We start from the raw sequence: 25,021 nt of genomic DNA on the forward strand, positions 1-25,021 counted from the left end.
GGGGGAGGGGGGGCTGGAGTCTATCACAGCTGTCTTAGGGCAGGAGACAGGGTAGACCCTGGATTGTTTAAAGATCAGGCTTCAAACTTTCCTTTTTGCTAAAGCATATAGTTAGGGCTGGACCAGGTGACCCTGAATCCTCCCTTAGGCTGCTGGGAGACTCCCATGATGCATTGAGTGTTTCTTCTTCACTCACTATGTTTTTATACAACTCTCTGCATTTAATTACTAGTTATTATTAATCTTTGGCTTCTTCCTGTTGACAGCAGACGGCCCCGCCCCTCCCTGAGCCTGGTTCTGCTGGAGGTTTCTTCCTGTTAAAAGTGAGTGTTTTCTGCCCACTCTCGCCAAAGTGCTTGCTCATAGGCAGTCATATGATTGTTGAGATTTACTCTGGTTTATTTGTATTATTGTAGGGTATTTCTTTTACAACATAAAGCGCCTTGAGGCAACTGATGTGATTTGGCGCTATACAAACTGAACTGAATTGAACTGAATCAGTAGTATGGGTACCTTGGACAGGTCATCAATGATGTGTTGCTGCTCCAGGACTTGTAACCGCAGAAACTCCATCTCTCTCTCGTCCTGACTGTAACCATGGTAACTGGTGGAGTGGCTGCGGTCCAGATCATTTAATGAACTTGGCCTCCTCTGTGGACCACAAAAGCATGGCTGTTACCATAGCAATGGTATGCTAAAGTATTCGATTGCTGTTTGATGGTTTTTCATGCTCACTGTCACCAAGTGCTCGGCCATGATGGGTTGTCTTTTCTTTCATATAGAAATATAACTAAAATGAATAGATGTGGAAGAAATGCTCAGCAGCTGATGCAGCACTGTTTCACTGTGTTTGAATAAAGTATACTATAACTAGGGCTGTTCGATGTAACGATATAAAAACGTCTATGGTTTCATATTACGCTATCGTTTGTTTTGTGGTAAAATAAACAGTTTTCAGCAATATTTTTTCATGGTTTTGATGGTCACGGTAGAATTTCCCAAAGCTCTATTTTTCTCTTATATTTAATATAACCACACTACAGTGGACAAGTGACTGTTTTTATGCGTTGTCATTACCAACAACGATGGTAAAACCATCGTGTGGCTTGTTTATTTTCCACATAAACCTTTCACAATAAAGCTGAAGATCCTGTTGAGATTTTTCAAAATAAACTGCAAAGTATTTCGGACAAGAGTGTTTACGGACGATAAGCTAAGAAAGAGCCCATAAAGAAAATTGCGTCCGTTTCAACTTATGTAACACTCGACTCCAGGTAAACGACGCCCAGCTGAAAACACTTCACGCAAGTTGAGTGGACCAAATTTCACAGAATTTACAGAAAATGTTAAATTTTTGTCTTACATAGGGATATGTGATTTTGGTCATATCGCACAGCCCTAACTATAACAATTTCTGCTTTAGTGTAATTTCCATTACAGTAAGTAAGTAAAAGTAAGTAAAATGTATTTTCACAGATAAAAATCACAAAGTGCTAAATAAAATAATATAAAACAATGAGAAAATGAATTAAAAGCTTGTATAGAAATGCCTTCAGCTGCTTTTCAAAAGAGTCAATTGAGTCTAAACACCGTAAAGCCAACAGAAGAGAGTTCCACAGCCTCGGCGCCTGTTTTGAACCCAGTACATGGGGCCAACAGTAACTTCTGACCTGAAGACCTAAGTGCTCGGGATGGAGCATGAGGTTTCAACAGGTCAGATGGACTGGGGAGCTTCACCATGCAGAGCTCTAAAAGTTACGACTAAAATTTTAAAATGAACCCTAAAATTTACTGGCAACCTGTGAAGAGAAGCCAGAACTGGAGTAATGTGTGACCTCTTGTCAGTGCCAGTTAAAAGTCTCGCCGCAGCATTCTGTACAGTTTGAAGGCGATCCCGAGCAGATTTGTTGGAAGCACAAAGACCGTTACAATAATCCAAACGAGAAGAAATAAAAGCATGAATCATCTCAGGTTCTGTCTTTGACACCAGTAGTCTGAGTTGACAAATGTTTCTTCGATGATAAAAACAGTTCTGGACTAGTTGTTTGGAAAGATTCACACTGTACTGTCAAATATGATGCCCAAGTTTCTGAGACTCGATTGAACAGGAGGGAGTAAAAAACTGATATGCTGCTTAATTTCTGAGATTATATGGTCAGGACCAAAAATCAAAGTTGTGATTAAATTGTCATTTGATCATTGTTGGATTTCTGACAGACAATTATTTAAACAAGGCAATTCATAAAACTCAGAAGCTTAACAGTATAACTGAATGTCATCAGCATGGAGATGATAATTTGGCCTAGAGGGAGGATATACAGCAAAAAGAGAATCGGACCTAAAACAGATCCTTGAGGTGCCCCAGAAGGCAGAGCTGATGTTTCAGACAACACATGATTCATACAGACAGTAAAGATCTCTCAGATAGATGCGACATAAACCATTTTAAACAACACCAGTAATCCTGAACAAGTCCTTTAGCCTATTTATCAGGATGCTGTGATCAACAGCATCAAAAGCTGAGGAGAGAACCAGTATAACCAGTACGAGCACTCCCCAGAGTCTGCTGCCATCAACATGTCACCACACACTGTAAGTAAAGTGGTTTGAGTCGAGTGCAATTTGTGGAAACCAGACTTGGAAAATGTCCAGAACATTGTTCTTCTCCAAAAAGTTGTTCAGTTGTTCTGCAACTCTTTTTTCCAAGATCTTTGACACAGATGATCATTTTGATATTTTCAGTGTGATACTGAGAGGATGATGGAGAGATAATAGACCTGATGGCAGCGACTTTATTTACAAAATAGTTCAAAAATTCATTACAATCAGATTTAGTATAGACTGGTACATGAGGGATATCAAACAACACTTTGGGATGGTTCTTTTTTTAAATTCAGTTCTAGCATTTTTTAATCATGTCATTAAGTGAGGAAATTGATTCCTTGAGATGTATCCCATGAACCTCGAGCTTGGAAGCCTTCCATAAACGTTCTAACTTGCGACAATATTTCCTAAAATTCAGAATATTTTCATTTATCCAGGGACAGAAATTTGAAGAATGGACGACACTTTGTTTCAGAGGCGTCCCTGTATATGAGATAGATTTACATTAATTGTTAAAACGTACGTATATATCTGTGTATATGTTTGTGTATATAGGTAGGTATGTATGTGTGTATGCGTATGTACTCCTTTGTATGTATAACTTGTACATATCTTTTTTGTGTAAATGCCTGTGTTACTGTGTAGCCTGTGTTACGCTATTGTGTGTTACACACACTCCCTCAGTAGGTACCCTTAAACTTATGTCTATCTTATCTTCCTCTCCTATCCAAAAACTGAATGTAAATCTACATCCTGCCAACGGAGAGATGCCAAACTGTGTTTCATTGTTCTTGTAACAGTGACAATACAGATCTATTCTATTCTACAAGACACCAAGAGTCCTGCCAGGGTCAAGCGTGGCCGAGAGCCTTCCAGCAGCATCCTGGTTTATAATCGGGATCATTCAATCTTTTGGATCATTGGTGTAAGAGGTGAAAGATCCAAATAAAATGACAAATTAAACTTCAGTCTTGTAATTGGGTTGTCAATGAAGTACCTAAACCCTGAAGTGTGAGTGAATCCTGACACCTGCTGGTAAAAAGCAGTAACTGCGTGTGGAAGCTGGACATCACATCAATTCCAACACCATCACCAGTTTGACTGATACAGAATAGGGTGTGTTAGAGTCAGAGGTTACCATAGTTACCATCTCCAGATTCTCCTGGGTGACGAAGCGAAGCTTGTTATCGAGTCGACGCAGCGCTAGAGCCAGCTCTTCGTTTTTGCGGCTCAGACGCTTGTTCTTGTCCAGAAGAGGAAGAAACTGACTCTCGGCCTCTCTCAGGCGCTTCAACTGCAGAACACACGAAAAATAAAAACATACAGGCAGGAAGAGGACAAGGATTTTATCAAGTAATTCATTAGCCCCAGGTAAGATAACATTAGGGTGACAGTGCCCTACAGTGTTTGTAGTTCTTATGATTGGAGTCCATTAAGCTTACGGTCTCATTTCAAGCTCCATATTTTGTTTCCTGGGCTGGAGAGGCACTGCATGAGTTGCGGTTCATTAGCTGCATAAGGTGGAATGTAACAATTAATTTACTCAACATTACCCTCTACAGGTGTAGCTGCCTTATTAGTTAGGATCAGCCTGGGTTAGAGTTAGGACAATAAAGGGAAGGAGGAGCTAACACGAGACCCAGCGTGAATCTCACCGGGCGTGCTACTGATTGAGAACATTTCAGTCACTAGCTTTCTCTGCCAACTTACTCCTATACAGCTTGAAAACTGTGTTTCAACCAACTTAAGCACTCTGGAGGACCACAAAGAAGACCGGGACAGTAGAAGCAGTATACCTGCAAGTGTTTCAGGTCCATTGTTAAGGGGAAACAAGACACTGACTCCATCCAGCAGCAAAGGAAACATGTTTGGAACGGGCTTCTCCTCAGACTAGCAACATGATGGAGATTTTGGTGTCCATAGATTAAAAAAAAACCATCGAGCTTTGACATATACCTGCCCCCACTGGAAATCTTGCATAAAGACTTTCGGGTGCTGCGTAAGTCCGTGGAGTTCAGCCAGCCGCAGGTGAACACACTCACTGCTGTGGCCGGGGAGAGTCGGGGTAATCCCTCAGCGACGGTATGACCCAGATCTCAGACGAAAATTAAAAAAAATCAAGGAAACTGTCGTCGAGCTCCAGGCCTGCAGCATGCTAGGCCTGGAGGCATCCTAGAGAAGGCAGCAAAGGACCTGCAAACTACAGTGAGACATTACATCTAGATCCACCTCAAACTCCACATGGTAAAACATCAGCTTCCATTATGTCCATCATCTGGGACGTAAGCAAGCTGATGGACGCAGACCCAGACCAACTGTGTCCAAATTGGAAAACTTTAAACAGAAAGAGCTGGTGTAGAGCCATGGCTGGGAGCTGACAGCAACAAACTTCGGTTTCTCAAAGAGCTCCTGGAGCAATGCAAAGTCCTGTTCCTGATCTGAAAGAAATTCATCCACGGAGGCTCCCGAGCTGTCACTGTGGTCTATAAACTGTGCATCAGTGGCAGCTTTATCGTGACTAGACCATCTGTAGCTATACTAAGGCCTCTTTCTCATTCTTTTCCATATCCTTTTCCCCTGTTTAATAGACATGTCTACACAGAACAATTCATGCTGGTTTAATGACCACAGCCTGTTTTCTCGTGTTGTTTTTTCTTAAATTCCCCTCTATTTGTTTGTTGTTGTTGATATAACGTCACTTGCGAATGGTTCATTGGTGGCTGCACATCTCAGTTTTCACACCATTTCTCTCTGCACTCATTGTATTTGCTCTGCCTCCAATGCTGTGATTTACTTCACAATCACACAGCACAGGTACATACACAAGCAGACAGACACACACACAGCGATTTAGCGAACATTCAACACCCCACCAGTTACTTTAAACATGAACGCTCTGAGGTTTGTCACATACAATGTTAATTAGTTTGCTTCACTTGGGTTTTGACAGCCTCGGTGAGATGGGCGCGCATGGAGTCGTAGATCAAAAGAGACGGAGATTTGTGGAAAAAGCCACCCGGTCTCTTGACATAAACTCAGCCACTCGCTCATCTTCTCCTCGTCCATCCAGCCCTTTGAGTTAGCCTTCACGATGACGCCGCCCGGAAACTTTTCTTTTGGCAAAGTCTTCCTCTTGAAAATGACCATGGGTGGTAGTTTCTGGCCATTAGCTTGGCAGCCCAGAACTACAGTGGAGGATGACTTCTCGTTCTCTGTGGTGCGTATAGATACCGTACTGGTCCCTGTTTTCTTGACAGTACGGTTCACGGGGATGTCAAAGGTAAGGAGGACCTCGTCCATGCTAGTGATGTGTTCTGGCCGGATCTTCTTTTCAGTGATCTTATTTTGGCAGTAGGTGCGGAAAATGGCCAACTTTTCTTTGTAATCGTTTGGCAGTTGCTGTGAGACAGTAGTTCTTGTGCGGATTGAGAGATTATGCCTTTTCATAAAACGGAAGCACCAAGAAGGTCGCCCTCGAAAGTTGTTAATCTGCACGTCACGTGCTGCTGTAGCCTTGAGTCGAATAGAGACTGTAGAGACACTTCTGCCTGCTGTTCTCTGTTCAATAACCCACTGTTCAATTTTGTCCTCTAACTGCGGCCATCGCGCCGTGTTCCCTCGGAAACTCCTTTTGGTTGTCTTTACTTGTTTTAGGTCATCTTCTTGCTTCCTCCACTTGCGCACCATCGACTCATTAATGCCGAATTGTCTGGCAGCTGCTCTATTTCCATTTTCTTTTGCTTAACTAATTGCTCGAAGTTTAAAATCCGCTTCGTAAGCGTGTCTCTTCGCGGGTGCCATTTTGGAGTCGTTATACACACACAACACGGTAATGTTGTGTTGAAGCACAGTACGTATTACTCCGCGAGGCTCCTGGCAACAGTAACCGTAATGCTCCAAAAAGTGGCACTAAAAATCTTTTTTTGACAGATTTTTGAGCACAGTGTGCCACATAAAACCGGTTCGAGGTCAGTAAGCACAAACCAAAATTCATACATAAGGCGCACCAGATTATAAGGCGCACTGTCGATTTTTGTGAAGATTTAAGGATTTTACGTGCACCTTATAGTGCGGTAAATACGGTAAAACAAAGACATGTAGCCATATTAATTAGCAGAAAAATAAACTTGACCATTAGCAACAGTATTACAGATCCAGAAGGTGGATTTATAATACTTAATTTATGTTTTCAAAATATGAATCACTAAATCTTGATAGGCCCTCCTTTTTATTACATCTTCACTTCACTTTCAGATCACTCTGACATCACTCCTATAATAGGAGGAGACGTCAACCTGGTATTTAATCCACAAATTGATATGCTCAGTACAGCTGTGAGTCAAAGGAACTGGAAGTCTACCGACATTCTCAAACAACACATGAGTGATTTTGGTCTTTGCGATGTTTGGTGTTCATATCAGTGGACATCAGAGTGGGAAAGATAATAATGACCTTCCAGGAATATAACGGTGTTTTTTTGAAAATCAGGAAAGACAAAATAATACACAAATAAAATAGAACCGAAAATGTAATCATTAGAAGCTCCCTATCAACATACAATTAACAACCTGAGAAAATTAAAACTATAGTTAAATGAAATAATTAATAATAATAAAACACAATTTCTGACACAAATGCTGCGTTTGAAGAACTTTAAACATGGCAATAAATCTGGAAAATTCCTTACCAACCAGTTAAAGATAAATTAAGAAAAAACATCTATAAGGATTCAACGGAGAACAGTACTGCACAACAAATAATTAGGAAACGTATATTCACCCCAGATTAATCCATGCTGACATTGAAGAATTTCTTAACAATATAAATCCACTGAAACTAAACGGCTAACAAATGACAGCTCTGGATTCACCTCTCCAGTGTCTGAATTTCACAAAGCCCTACAGCAGGGGTGCCCAATCCCGGTCCTCGAGAGCTACCGTCCTGCAGCTTTTAGATGCATCCTTGTTCCCACACACCCGAATCAAATGAATGGCTTGTTATCAGGCCTTTGCCAAACATGATGGCATGCTGAAGAGGTAATCACACCATTTGATTCAGCTGTGTTGGAGTAGGGATGCATCTAAAAGCTGCAGGACGGTAGCTCTCGAGGACCGGGATTGGGCACCCCTGCCCTACAGCATCTCCCAAACAATAAAGCCCCAGGTCGAGACGCTTTTCCAGCAAAGTTTCATCAACATTGGCACCCACTTTTTTCAGAATGGTAAACCAAATTCAGAATGAACTCTGCCATTGTCAGTGTACTTCTTAAACCAGCCAACATAAGGACCCTACATAAGGAAACCATTTGACCAGGTAAACTGGAAATTCATACACCTCTCCAAGCACATCAGCTAGGACAAACAACCTTACTCCCCAGCTTCAATCTACAGAGGGGCACCAGACTGGGCTGTCTGCTTCCCCCGTTGCTTTTGTCATTTTCATCAAACCACCAGCAGTAGCAATCAGACACAATGTAGATATTAGAGAAATTCAAACTGGAAATACAGACCATACAGTAAGCTTATTTGCTGATGTTTACTTTTGCGTGGTAACTCACAAACCTCTTTTCTGAGGACAGACACTCTTAATATTATACTACTCCATCAGCTGAAGCAAATCAGCAGTTCTGCCTTTGAATTGTAATTTTCAGAACTGCTCCACCACTCCAGTACGGTCAGGTGACATTAATTAAATCTGGGACTCTCCACCATCTACCCTAGAACTGAAGATGAGAGGTGAAATGTCTTCAAGCAACTTGAAGAAGTACAGATGCTTTTCTTTCCAAGCTCCTTACAATCACCTGGATCAACTCTGTTCAGGTCACCTCCTCCGGTCCTAGCTGTCTACTAAAATAGAAAGCGCACGATTAAACAATCAGTCCCAACTGCTCTGCCAGCCCTCATGGAACTGCCTCCGAGCCCGCTGCACAGCCTCTCCTTTCCAGCAGAGCCGCAGGCCAGAACTCGCCACGTAGCCATGACCATCTGTGCCTCCAGCCTATAGAGCACCTTTCACTTAAATGGCTGGAGAGCCAGATACCACTGGGTGATCGAGACATTGAGATCCTTCATGCGGTGAAGCTATTGCAACAGTTTTTGGTCTGAATGAACATCCCAAGAGATAATAACGAAGGCAGTCGACCACCCACCAAATTGCCAGACATTCCTTCTCCACTGTGCTGTATATGGCCTCTGTCTCAGGGCAGTCGACCCCCCTTACCTGCTGGGGCAAAACAGCCCCGAGCCCAGTTTGAGGCATCCATCTGCAGAATGAAAGAAAGGGAAAAGTCAGGGGTGTGGAGCAGAGGTTCCCCACAAAAAGCCTCTTTGACCAGGTCAAATGCTGCCTGGCACTGACCCATCCTCTGGTGCACGTTCTCAAGTGAGATCAGCCAAAGTGTTGGTCAGCTTCATGAAGCCAGACACAAACAGCCAGCCCCAAAAACCACTTCACGTCTTTTTTGGTCATGAGACGCAGGCAGGATGTTATAGCTGTATTATAGCTGTTTTACTTAGACTCTGGAGACAAGGATCTATCCCCTGGATATATCCAGTACCTAACCAGTCTAGGAGCTCATCGACCCAGGGCATAAGCATCAAACTGTGATACCTCATTTACCTTGTGATAATCCACACAGGAACTACAAGAACTATGGGGTTACACCAGGAACTGTGGGATTCTTCTGTTACCCCTATCTCCAGCATAGCAGCCAATACAGTGTGAGCTATTTGCCTTTTATGTTCGGGGAATCTATAGGGAAGTGCATGCACAGTCACTCAGGGTGCTTTTCAAAACAGCGCTCTGTGAGAGTGGTATGACGGGGCAGCAGGGAGAACACATCTGGAAAAAGCTTTTGTAATGCAGCAACTCATACAATACAAAACTCTCCATAGAACAAACTATACAGGACAAAGGATGTTCCACAAAGGTCTTGCAGACTCTAGCATATGCAAACAATGCAGAGGTAACTCTACTGAGAACTATATACACACTACCGTATATGGTCTTGTACACCTGTTCAGAGGTTGTGGCAGAGACCAGGGCCGTGCAGAGGTTTAAAGGGGCGGGTGCTCAAGCCCCTCTAGCCCCCCCCTCTGCACGTGCCTGGCAGAGACCTATCCACATGGTTTAGTTGACATATCCCAACCTCAGCCAAGCTGTGCATCTTAGCTGATGTAAGTGAATTAGATATGGAAACAAATACATCGCATAGTCCTCACTGTGTGAAGGGGGCCCGGGAGCCAGTATGTGAACGTGGACCGAAGCGCAGATCAAACATGGAGACAGCAGATAGATTTCTCACAGGCTTTATTACAAACACGAAAATAAACTTGAAACATGAGGAAGGGAAATGTAGTGTGTTCGGATGTGGAGTAACTGCAAATAAAGGAGAACATAGTTAGAAGGTGAACCAGAGGTAGATGAAGATTGGTTTGAGTTGCTTGCTTGGCAGGTGGAGCACGTGGGGCTCTGAGGGGGAAGGAGATGCTCCGGGTAGCATTGAGGGAGGCGAGTAACTGAGTTTGTTTCTGACCTTAATTCCTTGTGTTCCAGAGAGTTCCAGGCTTCTTCTCTTTGTGTGCATGGTCCAGGGCCCTGGTGCTGGGGTTGCCCATTTTCTGGTTGGGACCGTGCTTGTGTGGGGGTGCACTGCATCCCCTTGGCTGCTTCACCTGGTGGGGTGGGTAGGCCCACACTGAGATGTCCGGTCTGTGCCTTGGGGGCTTTTGAGAACCTGCAGGCTTATGTGCTGAGAACTACATGCTTTTTCCTTCCCCGCTTCTTCTGACAGCACAACACTAACACACGTAATATCACGAGGGGGAATATATGCCTCACAGGCCTCAATCGGTAGGACTTTGCTCACTGTGCTGCACAGCCATTAATTACACTGTAGTCATTACAGTTCAGGACACATAACCATACACATAGGACGTCTGGGGACATATGTGATACCCAGAGGTTGGTGGGTGGGCTGCTGAGGCGGTAGGGCTGCTCAATTAATCGAATTTTAATCTCGATTACGATCTGGGCTTTCAACGATCATTAAAAATGACTGACCCGATTATTAGCCCCTCCCTCGTGCTTTACTCTTGCGCTGCTCCGTGTGGCAAATCGAGCGCACCTCTCTGCATTTCCAACACGCATCACAACAATTAAGAGGACCCGAGGGAAGCTCGGAAAGCTAAGCAGAAGTTATTTGGAGAGGAGAGTGACTGCTGTTGGTTGAAAAGAGGTAAAAAAGACTTCAGTGGTGTGGAACATTATGGGTTCGCGGGGTCAGACGTGGATCAAGTAGACGTAGTCTGTAAACTTTGCTACGGTGTCGTAGCTGCACCACAGAGCAACACTGCAAAGTTGACTAAACATAGATGTTGACATTTTTCATTGATTTCTTATATTGCAAACATTTGCACTGTTATCAGTATTTGCACACTATTTTATATTATTTTTTAAAGTCATTATTCAATACATTGTCATTGTTAACCCTTTAAAGCCGGTCAGAGCAGCACGCTCCATTTTGCGTAACTATTTTTAAATCCCTGTAGAACCTGAACCGCGTAAGCTAGCGCAATAATTTTTTTGCATATGAAACCAGAGGAGTTGTACTTACATCTGATGCCATCAGCTTGTCCTCGGTCACGGTTTCCTTCCACATAAAGCTTTGCAAAAACTGCATAAAAAGCGCTTGCAGGAACAAAAACACAATATTCCAGAAACAGGCTTTGCCGATCCGATCAGCTGTTCGTAACACTTCCCACATTGAAAAGGAGGTCAGCGCGAACTATCGCATGTCCGCCATTTCCTGCCCGAAACCGGAAGTGACGTCATTTTCGCAGAAAATGTAGTTTTTTACTTGTAGGCCTTAAAAGCCTATACTGGTGTTTTTACAAGTCATGTTTGACTCTATACTTTTCTGAATAGTTTCTGGGATGCTTGGAACTCAAATTGCACTGCTGGAAATAGTTTATTTTGATGCACCTGCTGTTTTCTTTGCAAATTTGCATCATAGGATTGTTTTTCGTTTTTCCTGCAGTATATAAAAATTGCTGTATCTCCAAAATAAAACTATCAAGACACTCAAAATAAATTTCCTGTTGTTGTAAACTATTTTTTGCAACTTTTTTGTATTTAAAGTTTTGAGGGACAAACCTCTTAAATTTCTCCAAGTAGAAATATATGCAAAAAAAACAAAAACGATTTTCAATTTTTTTGTAGTTTTTTGCACTTTTTTGCAATTAATGTAGTTACTATGGACTTAATGCATACATATTATTAAAATATGGGCTATAACAGTTGTATTGATGTATAGCAACTTGAAATGCTCCCACAAATGGCACTACAACATGTAAAAAAATAATATAAGCTCTGGCGGACTTGGTTCTATGGTAGGTCTTAAAGGGTTAAATAAATATCGTCAAATAATCGAGATCTTAATTTCAGTGCAAATAATCATGATGATCATTTTTGCCATAATCGAGCAGCCCTATGAGGCGGCGATGAGCACTGTTGACCATCTGCTCATGTCTCCTCAAATCTAATCGCAGTCTAATTTCCACACTCACCCAACAGGCCACCACTGCACTGACATAAAAAGAAACATACTGCTCATACAAACGCTCACAATCTTCTCCCACATATGACAAAATTGTATGTTTGAGAATCTTGCCTTGTTGTGTCTTTCAGGTGCTTTGTGTTTTGTTACAGATGCAGCAGTTGGAGACCCTGTTTGCATCAACCTAGACTCTCCACCTTCACCAAACTGGCCTCCAACCTCCTGTCTGCTTCAGCACAACACCCACTCTGATAATAATGTAAAAAAAATATGTATATAAACAAAAAAAAGATTAACAATAGGAGCCTACAGAGAGGCCATAGTTCTCCTCTTGGTAAAAGAAATGTGTTTGGCACAACAAAGCATTCAGGCCATGATTCTGTTTGCTAAAACTACCACACATGACAGGTAAAGAGATAAATAAAGAAATGAGCAATGGGTCCAATATAAGGTTTTGTGTGTGTGTGTGTGTGTGTGTGTGTGTGTGTGTGTGTGTGTGTGCTTTACCAATTCGTTGCGTTCTTCTGACAGTAGAGCATTTCTATCCTCTAACTTCCTGACGACGGCACTGAGCTCAGCTATCTTCAGCTGAAACCTCCGAGTGTCACGATCCTCCTGAGACTGAGCACAAGAACGACAGCCCAGGTCAAAGGTCAGCCACCAACCAAATTTTCATACAATAGGAATTTCTTCAACACTGAATTACTAAAAATATAATTTGAAACAAACTGAAAATCAAACAGAACAAACTGAAATCTTAAGAGAATTCAGTAACAGTACAAATGGTGTTAAAAGGTGAACCTCTAAGGAACTTTGGCACAAAGTCAACAAACCTTTACAGAGGACTTTTACTTATAGACATCCCATTTTAGTGTTCTATCACTCTCTGATAACTAGTCAGTAAAATTTTAAAAGGTCCATGAGAAAGTTGAGTGCATCTTTCTGCTAGAGTGTTAAAGGTCTGGTTAGCTCCAAGTTTGTTTTAAAAGCCTAAGTTTTCTGTCTCTCTCTGTCTACCTTAGCCCTTTGAGCCTGGTCTGTAGAAGAAGACTGCACATGTAGTTTGTGTAGACACCACATTTCTTGAGGTGAAACAGCAAAAAGTTTGGCTGAAGTCAACCTGTTATTGGCCTTAATTTCCGGTCTCAAATTAGCCTGGATGGTAACTCAGGACTTTACCATGCTGTACACTTCAAGACTGTTAGGATGGCTAGGAAGGCCCTGAAACACTCTGCTGGGCAACTGGGGTATTATTTATAAGAAAGATGCCTCTGGTGGTATACTTTGAGAGAAGTACAGCGTGACTCAGTCTAACTATTAGGGGGTATTATACTGTGTTATTTAAAACATGTTGGATATTAGCAGTCACAGAGCAGTCATTAGGTCAAGTACCATCTCAACAATGATTATGAAACTGACTCCCAGCCCACTGTTCGTCAGTGGTGCTAGTTTCAGTCATTGTGCAAACGTACTGTTTATAAGGTTGGAAATTTGCAGTCAGACTGAAGAAGTCACCTGGATGTAGGGCTGCTCAATTAATCGAATTTTAATCTCGATTACGATCTGGGCTTTCAACGATCATTAAAAATGACTGAGCCGATTATTAGCCCCTCCCTCGCGCTTTACTCTCGCGCTGCTCCGTGTGGCAAATCGAGCGCACCTCTCTGCATTTCCAACACGTGTCACCACGATTAAGAGCAGCGGTCTCCAACCTTTTTTGCGCCATGGACAGTTTATGCCCGACAATATTTTCATGGACCGGCCTTTAAGGTGTCGCGGATAAATACAACAAAATAAAACTAGTACCGGTACCGAAAAAAATAAGATTTATTATATTTATATATTATATTATATAATAAATATATTTATATTTATATATATTTATTCATAACACACGTGAAAAGACCCAGGAAAACCGAGTAAACGATAAAAACGATAACAAAATAACGCTGAAAACCGATAAAAACCCTGAAAACCAGACATTTCAAGCCTGAGCCTCAACTCTCGCGGCCCGGTACCAAACGACTCACGGACCGGTACCGGTCCGAGGCCCGGGGGTTGGGGATCGCTGACTAAGAGGACCCGAGGGAAGCTCGGAAAGCTCAGCAGAAGTTATTTGGAGAGGAGAGTGACTGCTGTTGGTTGAAAAGAGAGGAAAAAAACTTCAGTGGTGTGGAAACATTATGGGTTCAGTCAGACGTGGATCAAGTAGACACAGTGTGTAAACTTTCCTCGGTGTCGTAGCTGCACCACAGAGCAACACTGCAAAGTTCACTAAACACAGATGTTTACATTTTTCATTGATTTGTTATACTGCAAACATTTGCACTGTTATCAGTATTTGCACTATTTTAGATTATTTTGTGACAATCTTTAAAGTCATTATTCAACACATTGTTATTGTTAAATAAATATCATCACATAATCGAGATTCAGTGAAAATAATCGTGATTATCATTTTTGCCATAATCGAGCAGCTCTACCTGGATGAGTGACAAAAAGGTTCTCCCACTGAAAACGTCCAGATAAACAGAATCAACCTTTTGGGGTTTACTTACCTGGATGATAGAGCATGCATCAAGATACCAACTCAACAGTTTGGAAAGGGTTAGTGTTAACACATTCAAACACAGTTTATATGAACTATATTTGAAGAGTTTCAGTCAGGTTTCAGAGCTCATCACAGTAAACAGCTTTAGTGAAGGTTACAAATGATCTGTCCAGTAGACCTCAGTGCAGTTACAGCGATTAGACGATGCACTGCTGTGGTTTCTTTAATCATATCTAAATAACAGACTCCAATTTCTTCTTTACACACTTAGGTTAATTATAAAGTTCCACAAGGTTCTGCACTAGGGCAAATATCAGTATCAGGGCAGTGTCATTCAAAGGCTTGCCATACATTTTTACTGCTATGAGGATAATACCAAACTTTATCTACCCATCAGGGAATGTCTTAAAGACATAAAGACCTAGATGGCCGCTAACTTTCTGCTTCTTAATTCAGATCAAACTGAGGTTATTGTACTCGGCCCTGAAAAGCTTAGAAATATGGTATCTAAGCAGATTCTTACTCTGGATGGCATTACCTTGGCCTCCAGTAACACTGTGAGGAACCTTGGAGTCATTTTGACCAGGACATGTCCTTCAATGCACATATTAAACAAATATGTAAGACTGCTTTCTTCCATTTGTGCAACATCTCTAAAGTTAGAAATATCCTGTCTCAGAGTGACGCTGAAAAACTAGTTCATGCATTTATTACTTCCAGGCTGGACGACTGTAATTCATTATTATCAGGAAGTCCTAAAAACTCCGTGAAAAGCCTTCAGCTGATCCAAAATGCTGCAGCAAGAGTCCTGACAGGGACTAGAAAGAGAGCAGATTCCTGCTGTTTTGGCTTCCTGTTAAATCCAGAATTCAAAATCCTGCTCCTCACATACAAGGTCTTAAATAATCAGGCCCCATCTGATCTTAATGACCTTGTAGTACCATATCACCCTATTAGAGCACTTCGCTCTCGCTCTGCAGGCCTACTTGTTGTTCCTAGAGTATTTAAAAGTAGAATGGGAGGCAGAGCCTTCAGTTTTCAGGCCCCTCTTCTGTACACACTCACTCTACTTTTAAAATTAGGCTTCAGTTTTGTGACATTTTAAAAATCTGTCTCAACACAAGACCACAGCACTGTCTTGGTATTGGTACTTGCTGTGGTCCCTGATGCTGTTTGTCCTTCCCAGTATTAGTCACCTGAACACATACACCTGTGCAGGTTTTTGGATGGCTCAGTGAATGTTGAGTATATTGATAGTTGATGAAGAAGGAGCCTGATGTGGGATGTTAAAAAATACACAGAGCCCCTGAGAGCTGACATTGGGGAATGTTTGCTGGATTATTTTAGCTAAACTGCTGCCTTCCTTCTGGTCTATGTGAACAGTGAAGGGAAACACTGCAGACACCACAGTAGAGAGATGCTGTGCCAGTTTAACTCTCTGTGAACAGCTGATCTCTAGCAGCATCCAGCTGCTCTGTAGGTATTATCCTGTCTTTGACTGCTGCGGTTTGGTCTGTGGTGCTGTGAATATTCGGTGAATACAGCAGGCTTGTATCACTAAAGTCACAATCATAAATCGCAGCCATGACGACAGGCTCAGTCCCAGTGGTTGCTGAATCTGCTTTGTTTCTGCACTGGTGCAGGCTTGTGCCTGGCACACAGCTGAGGGTGACACAGTATATAAGTCATGAATCAGTAGCACAACACAAACAGGAACTCCCACTGTAATGCTCTGGGGCTTTTGTGACATGAAGCAAATGAGATGGCTTTTTCACATGCAGTTTAAACAAGCAGGAAGAGGCGGAGCTTACAATGTGAGGAGCGTTGTTGGGGTTAGGGTTAAGAGTGGGGTGGTTTAGCCCCGCCCTCTGTGCATCTCTCAGGGCTGCAATTTGCTGTTCAGCAGCCTGAGTCTGCAGCTGGAGGCGGTGGGCGTGTCCAGCCTGCAGACCGAGGGCTTTGTCCAAAACACTGACAGCTCTGTCCTTCAGCTTTATCTCATCCATCTGCGCACAGACAGGTGAGAGACAGACATTGAGACAGGTTAGAGGAGACGGGGTTAGTCAGCTACGTCCTTCGGTTTTCTCTCTCTTCAGTCAGGTGAGACACAGACAGGTGAGACGGACAGGTGAGCGACAGACAGCGAGACAGATTAGAGGACGCAAGGTTAGTCAGCTGTCTTTGTTTTATCAGAGACAGGTGAGGGGTGAGAACTGAGGCTTGGGTTATTTCAAACACACAAGTGAGAGTCAGGTCCAGAAACGACTTTCTAGTCTTTGTAATGTAAAATGAAGCAGGTGATTTTTGTACCTGAATGACTCGTGTATAGCACACTGAGTATCTGAGCTTCGGGTTTGTCCAGAGAAATCTGCAGGTGCACACGCTCATAAACAAGCTAGAGTCAGAAAGTTTTGTGACTCTGCCCATGATAAATTATTTTGGCTGATGTCTCAGGTAACCTTTGCAGGATGTTAGTGCAGCTGCTTTGGTGCTGGATCTAGTTTGCATCTGTGATTTTACTGTGAACTTCCAACCCCATCATATGTAAGCGAGCAGTACGTTTACTTACTCACTAACCTAAAAGGTGAGATTAGTGTAACCTGGTAACCACCCACACAAAGTCTTGCGGTGCGAATTTGTCCGTTCTACCTTAAAGGAAGTATGTGAGGGAGGGTTCGGGACCGAGGACAGTGGTCAAAATGAAATCTTGAAAAGTTTTCGTTCCATGGCCTGAGGCATGAACCTTGTACGTGATACCGTATCTTACTAATGTGTACGTGATAAAATCACAGATTTTTTAACTTTGAGAGAAATAAGTTGGGCCAGCAGCTTAGGTTGATGTCTTAGGTCATCGTTGTCCCCGGCGGAGTTTCAGTGAGCCGGTGTTCAGCCTCTGTACTGCACCAGTCTGTGTTTGTGTCGTACCACTCCGTGTTACTCATGTATTCACTTTCATAATAATGCATTTATTCATCAGAGTCCACCAGAGGAACGCTCCAGTTTTAGTGGCTCATTCATCTGCCAGTTTCACATTTTTCATCTTATTCAGAGACAAGTTGCACGATGTCTATGGTTTAATATTTTTAACTGACTGCACAACGACAGCTGCTTGCTCAATGCTTTGGTCAGGTTTAAACTCTGCATCCAAACAGAAAACGACCCTTCACGCTCGTTTTCTATTTAAAAAAACGCCGCTGGATTGATGATTCCCATGTTTCCAGAGTCACAGCAGTTGGGAATTTCATCTTAACCGGGACTTCATTTTTGCCAGAACGCATTTTTGAGTTTTTAATAAGCATAAATCTGCAGGAAGTCTAATTCTACATTTAAATTCTGTTTTTATTTTTTCATCAGAACATTACACAACTCCACCAAACCTGCAGTGGAAGAATAAACAACTAAAATTGTCTCTAAACATTAATATAGTGAGACACTCAATTCTAATCCATCAAATTCTACTGTGTGTTAACGACAGAGCTGTGATCTGATAAATCTGTTTACTTACAGTCGCCATTTTTAGTCTCCTGTCTTCAAATGAGCTGAACTTCATTATTTTAGTAGACCTTCTCCAATTATACTGAACAAAGTGTTTCGAGCACACACGTGCTCACATGCTTTGGAGGTCACATTTTACGCCAACTCCCGCACTGACTGCCCAGGGTCGTCATGTCCACGGAAGATGCAACCCAGGCCGCCCCCGAGCAACATGGCGGAGGACTTTCATCGATCATCTACCCACCTTAGATGTTGCACGGGATGAGGCCGAAGCAGCTGCAGCTGGCCGATTATGCTCATACAGCACACAAGTGCTGTGTGCAGCAGCTGTGTTTCTTTCATTCTGTCTTCTGTGTTTAACCTCTTTATATTTTCTAGGTTTACCTTTAGTTGTAATGCTAATAGTAAAGCTGTCCATGTTTGTGATATGTCAGACGCTTCAGTATCCAAACCACCGACCTTCTGATTAGCAGATGAGCCGCTCGGCCACCTCAACACACAGCGCCTGGTTATGTGTAGCTATCATGAATGTGTAAACAGTCATGTGTGCGTCACAGGCTCCTACCAGGCGGCGAATCTCTCTCTCACAGTCTCTCTTGGTCCTGTTAAGCTCCTCTTGGTGTTGATGATGAGCTGATCGCAGCTCGGCCGCTCTGGCCTGGCAGGCCTGCTGAGCCGATGTCAGCGCCTCCTCAGCATTCCTCTTTGCTCCTCTCAGCTCAAGAATCTCGTGTTGGAAGCGACAACGCTCCGCCTCCCAGCTCCTTCTCGCCTCCTCCACTTCCCCCAGCAGGGCGCTCCTCACCTGAATAGCATGAGAACAAAGAGCCAATGGTGTCCTCTGGCGGTAAAGAACGAATACAGCCCAGATGCAGGTATTACAGCTACTGTGCTGCAGGGGTCCTCTTCACACACTGAGGTTAATTATGGAGTTCCACAGGGTTCAGTGCTAGGACCAATTCTGTTTACATTATACATGCTTCCCTTAGGCAGCATCATTAGAAGACATAGCATACATTTACACTGCTATGCAGATGACACCCAGCTCTATCTGTCCATGAAGCCAGATAACACACACCAATGAGTTAAACTGCAGGAATGTCTTAAAGACATAAAGACCTGGATGGCCGCTAACTTTCTGCTTCTTAATTCAGATCAAACTGAGGTTATTGTACTCGGCCCTGAAAAGCCTAGAAATATGGTATCTAACCGGGAATACATTATGAGGGGTTGTATGTTAAACAGCTAAAGCTTTATTTTCCAACAGCTACTATGCCTAAAATGAGAAGTGTTTGAAATTAAACATAACAGACTACATTTTTTCTACAGTGAAATTGCAGAGGCAGCAGCAGTAAATGATATTTATTACTGGGATGTGCAGAAGCTGAGAACAGCTGATCTGCTGGCCTGCTTCATGGCCTGCTTGTGTCACATGCTTGAGTTAAATTCACTCTTTGCCAACCTCTTATGTCATTTGTGCAGTGTGATGCACCCAGGTGCAACTCGTTAACCAAGCTAGCTAGCATTAGCTGATAACTTAGCACTCATCCAAATATATTTGTCTCAAGAGACAAACATCACTGTGGCCAAGTTCATATAATATGTGTGTACAGTGGAGGAGGAGCTTAATGCAGTGAACACAATATGGACAGATGGATGGTGTCGGACAGGTGTGCTTTAGGTGGTTCACCTTGTCTGTGGATCCATCCCTTAAGGTGAGCACCAGTCCATTAAGACGTTGGATTTCACCATCTTTGATCTTTATGACCCTCATGAGCTCCATCTCATGTTGCCGTAGTAACGTCTCCCGGGTGAGTGAAAGCTCCTTCTGCTTCTCCTCGTGGAGTTTGGTCCTCAGCTCAGTCACAGCAACCGCCGCCCGGTGATGCTCTGCCTTCAGCTCCTGACTTTTCTCCCTCTCCAGTCGGCTCACCTACAGTACTCAGTATTATCATTACATTACTCTGAGTACTGTGAAATTTTTGCAGTAATCTTTGTGGTACTCTGAGTTTTTTCTTGATGCATACTCAATCATCCAGGTAAGAAAATCCCAAAGTTTGATTCTGTTCATCTGGATGTTTTGAGTGGGCGAGACGTTTCATCATCATCCAGGTGACGTCTTCAGTCTCAGCTGACTGCAGGTTTACATCCTTATAAACAGGACATTTGTATAATGACTGAAACCAGCCCACTGAATAAACAATGGGCTGTGAGGTTAGTTTCCCCCCACAGAGTAACAGAGTGTGCGCTGTTAAGTGCCAGGATTTATACATCGGGGAAACCAAACAACCTCTGGCTAAGAGGACGGCACAACACAGAAGAGCCACCTCATCAGGCCAGGACTCTGCAGTCTGTTTACACCTACAGGCCAGTGGACACTCTTTCAATGATGAGGATGTAACATCCTGGACAGGGAGGAACGCTGGTTTGAGGGCGGAGTCAGGGGAAAGACCATCTCTGAATGGAGGAGGGGGCCTAAGGGTCCATCTGTCACCATGGGGGCGATCGTGGCTCAAGAGTTGGGAGTTCGCCTTGTAATTGGAAGGTTGCCGGTTCGAGCCCCGGCTCGGACAGTCTCGGTCGTTGTGTCCTTGGGCAAGACGCTTCACCCGTTGCCTACTGGTGGTGGTCAGAGGGCCCGGTGGCGCCAGTATCCGGCAGCCTCGCCTCTGTCAGTGCGCCCCAGGGTGGCTGTGGCTACAATGTAGCTGCCATCACCAGTGTGTGAATGGATGTGTAAAGCGCTTTGAGGTCCTTAGGGACTAGTAAAGCGCTATATAAATACAGGCCATTTACCATTTTACAATGCTGTGATTGCAGCCATTCTCCAACTCTCTGTGAAAGGTACTCATGGACACTGATCAGTGGTCATGTCACTTTGCATACTAATGATCATAAACTGAACTCACAGCCCATTGTTCATTCAGTGGGCTACTTTCAGTTATTGTGCAATGAACTGTCTATAAGTTTGGGGAAACCTGCAGTCAGCAGAGACTGAAGACGTCACTTGATGATGAAACATTTCTCCCACTGAAAACGTCCAAATAAACAGGATCAACTTTTTGGGATACTCTGGGTTTTGTAGTCCTTACCTTGTTCTTTTCCTGTTGTAGTTCGATCTGGATCTCTGTCAGTTTTGCTCTGAGCTCCTCATTGGCTGCTTGAAGAGTTGCCATGGTGTCCAGTCGCTCCCCCTTACCCCGCCCTCCTGCTCCTCGCTTTGACATCACCACCTGCAGGCTCCGCCCCCCACTCAAGTGTTTGTCAATCTGAGGTTTGACTACATCTGCACCTGTGCTCGCACACACAACCAAGAACACACAGTCAGTATAAGTAGAAGCACGTCACACTACTACACTACTGGTGACCATGCTGAGATCTCTCCAGGCAGCTCTCTGGGTAGTTATTTTGAAACACTGCATTAACTCCTAGTTGCCAGCAGTGATGATCCCAACCCAAACTACTGAAGAATATCCCAAAAAATGGACCACACGTCTGCCAAGAGAATGTCTGAGAATGTCCACAACATGAGGGCAGTCATTAATCTGCTGCGGCATGGTTTAGATTGCACACAGCTTCACGTCCACACTGACAGGGATTCTCTTCTGAGGCGTTCTAACGTTTGGTGGCCATGGGCTGCAGTTACACCAAGAGTGTAGAGCAATCAATCAAACACAAAAACCTCATCCAGCGCAGGAAACCAAAACCAGAATCATGGTTGATAAATCTGATGAAAACCTCTGTAAGTGTCTGACGTCATTCCAAAATAAAGAAGCTTTTCCCTGGAAGTTAAACTTCTAGCGAGCAGGTTCCAGATCTTCACCGGCAAAGGAGAACTAGACTTCAGTGTGGTAGCGCAGCTGCATACTGCTGTACCAAGCAGTACACAGAGGTAGGAGCACTCTGCAACTGTGGCTGCACAGCTACACACCTTCTTACTCACCTGGCACTGATCACATGTTCGATGTCTGACAGGTGACTTCTCTGACAGAACAAATACATGACTGTTTCCATGGCAACAGCAGCAGCACATAGCAGTTGTCATCAACATATTAACACACACACACACACACCTAAGGGTCTAACTGATAAATCACTCACCGTCCAATTGAAAGCCCTGGACACTGCATTGCTTTGCGTGTGTGTGTGTGTGTGTGTCAGTAGATTAGCCTTCTCTCCACAGCATGCTAACAGCAGCTAGTTCACACAAAGTGTGTGTGCTGCCAGCTTCAGCCTGCCTTTACCTGTCTGCCTGTGTGTGTGTGTGTGTCTGTCTGTCTCTCTGCCTGTGTGAGTGTCTGTCTCTCTGCGTGTGTTAGCAGTTAGCTCCTGCCAGAGTGTGTTTGTGTGTCTGAGCTGTTAGCATCTCTGCAGCCTCTGCTGGTGTCACCTCCTCCTCTTCCTCCTCCCAGCATCCCTCACTCTGGAAGCTGAGTCCTCTGAGTTATGTCTCCCTCTGCTGGTCACTCACCTCCACCACACCTCACTGCTTCTTGCTGCTCCTCATCTCCACATGGCTGATGAAAGGCTGGCTTTTGTCTTCATGATAAAAAATGATCATGAAACAGGAACAACGTGAAAACTGTGATTTGACACACACAGGTGATGAGCAAACTGGACACAGGTTTGCAGAATAAAGATCAGAACAGGAAGTGGCAGAAAATGAATAAAGACGACAGCTGGTTCATAAAGATGACTTGTTCATATTTACTATTGAAGTGTTAATTACTGAAAAATATGATAGGAGTGGGCTCTAACCATAGCTAACCATAGCTCGACTGGCCATCAGGCAATCACCCTGATGGTGATTTTTCCTTTTTATGGGCCGATAGTTTTTTTTTTTGTCGTTGGGAACGGTATAAACAATGAAAAGTGGTGGATTGCCCAGATGCTGGCAGATGTGTAAAAATAACTCAGTTTCTTGGTGGTGCACAGCAAAATCTCCAGTGTTAATCTAACACTGGAGATTTTGCTGTGTGGCTATAGCAGAGCTTCCACGAGACAGCAGGTGGATGAGGGAACAATCCCAGATAGAAAATATCCATTGAAACAATGTTAAATCAATATCAGGCAATTCTATTGAATCAATCTGATATTGATGTAACGTCACGTTTGCACCCTCTGTTAATGTTGAAACATCAGAATTTGATATTGAATCAATGTTGAACGCTGACATTGTTTTAACGTCAAACTGTCAAACACTGTTAATGTTGAAACAATGTTAGAGTCTGATACTGAATCACTGAACTCTGATGTTGATTTTCTATCACTTTGCACCCTTAGTTACTATTGAAACAATAAAATCATGATTAAAACTCAGTACTTAAAAAACTGTACTTAATAGGCATTTCTATCAATACTAAACTGCTGCAAATTACCAGCAATACTTAAACCTGCAAAAAAGACAATTGTGTATGATCTACAAACAGGAAACCCATTATATGCAAAAAAAAAAAGACATCTCTGTATCAATAACAAAGTAATTTATTATATTTTTTAAAAAGTTGTGTTACATGTATTGGTTACAAGTCACTTTTTTTTTTTAAAGTTTACTCGGGGTTCGGGCTGAATATCGACCATTCTGCACCACCCATCTGATCTGGAGCGTAGTGGAGACATTTCTGCTCTGTTTGGGCGAAGGCAAACTCAGAAACAGCGTTTACCCCCACGTGCTGAGTCGGGCCATCTAGGCCACAAACAAACAGAAAGAAGGAAAAAAGGCCAAATTAGAGCTTAAATATGAATAACCTCTTGTCAGTTGTCTTCAGCAGGGAGAAAGCATCTGAACTACTAGGCTGATTAAGATGAAAGTCACAAGGCAGAAATCAGTAAACTGCTGCCTGACTTTGATTCCCAAAGAGCCCATTAGCTGAAAAGCTCAAAGCCCAATTTTCTAGAGGCAAAAAACTATTTGCAGTGAAATGCATTTCTATTCCTGCTTGTTAGATCTTCCAATGACAGCCTGCTGTTGTATATTCAAGCAGAACATACAGGACAAGGCCATTTTTAAGCAGTCTAAGGAGCTTGGAAGGAAAAGCGTCTGGACTTCTTTAAGTTGCTTGACGACATTTTTAAGCAGTTTAACTGAATTTGACAATTTCTAAAGTTCAGGGTTACAAAAGTCACATAACCTTTAAGAACTGACCATTGCTTCATTTGCCTCCAGTCATTGCAGAGTTGTTCATCTCATCCATGTTGTGCAAAGGCTAATCCAGAGGCAATACCCCAGCATCAACAGGTTCAGTGCTGCAGGATTAACGGGGGCTCTGAACTCCTCGCCGGGGTCCCTGACTTCTCTGATCAGCTCTGTCACCATGATTATAAGCTTTTGGAAGGCTGCATCTGTTGAAAAGAACAATAACACAACAAATACTGGCTTGTGATAAACTGGATAAGCATTGTGATGACAAAAAAATATATAACTATCCATAATTTTTCACATTTTGCATTTAGGTTTGAGTAGTTCAATCTGTTAAAACTGTTTACAATTTAGCCTTTTAACATACATGAAATCCTATGCAAAATGTCAAAGTACAACATTTTAGAACTTGCCTCAGAAATCTAAACAAGCAAAATATGATGACATTCAGCAGCATAAATTAGTGTTTTGAAGTTAAGATTACAATGAAATTGTGATGCAGCTCGTTGTTTCAAAGCATACCGTCGTTAGAGAAGGAACTGAACGCAGACTATTTGCTGGGGAGGTCGCATAGCTGCCCGGGGCATCATGTTGGGGGCAGACTACAGAGCGGCCGAGGCTGTTTAGAAAAATGTTTAAAAAATTAACACACAACTCGTCTACAAAGGTTCCTGTT

At 43.0% G+C, this 25,021-nt stretch overlaps 1 protein-coding gene across 8 annotated transcripts in view; it reads right to left on the minus strand.

The window, feature by feature from the left end:
- jakmip3 (Janus kinase and microtubule interacting protein 3) overlaps positions 1–22,610 on the minus strand; it is a 39,860-nt gene extending 17,250 nt beyond the window's left edge. For 4 of the 8 annotated variants that reach the window (XM_076887775.1, XM_076887774.1, XM_076887779.1 and 1 more), the window contains exons 1-8: positions 21,945–22,013; positions 21,299–21,498; positions 19,897–20,139; positions 18,772–19,011; positions 16,523–16,717; positions 12,668–12,781; positions 3,743–3,898; positions 514–651 (exon numbers count right to left, since the gene is read on the minus strand). In XM_076887775.1, the coding sequence (XP_076743890.1) occupies positions 514–651; positions 3,743–3,898; positions 12,668–12,781; positions 16,523–16,717; positions 18,772–19,011; positions 19,897–20,139; positions 21,299–21,498; positions 21,945–21,966 (1,308 nt within the window). In that variant the 5' untranslated portion in view covers positions 21,967–22,013. Of the gene's footprint in view, positions 1–513; positions 652–3,742; positions 3,899–12,667; positions 12,782–16,522; positions 16,718–18,771; positions 19,012–19,896; positions 20,140–21,298; positions 21,499–21,944; positions 22,014–22,307 lie in introns of those variants that run through there. The other 4 variants (XM_076887780.1, XM_076887781.1, XM_076887777.1 and 1 more) reach the window with 3 other exon arrangements.
- Positions 22,611–25,021: the final 2,411 nt, after the last annotated feature.

This window comes from Maylandia zebra, linkage group LG8 (assembly GCF_041146795.1).
Source record: "Maylandia zebra isolate NMK-2024a linkage group LG8, Mzebra_GT3a, whole genome shotgun sequence".
NCBI lineage: Eukaryota > Metazoa > Chordata > Actinopteri > Cichliformes > Cichlidae > Maylandia > Maylandia zebra.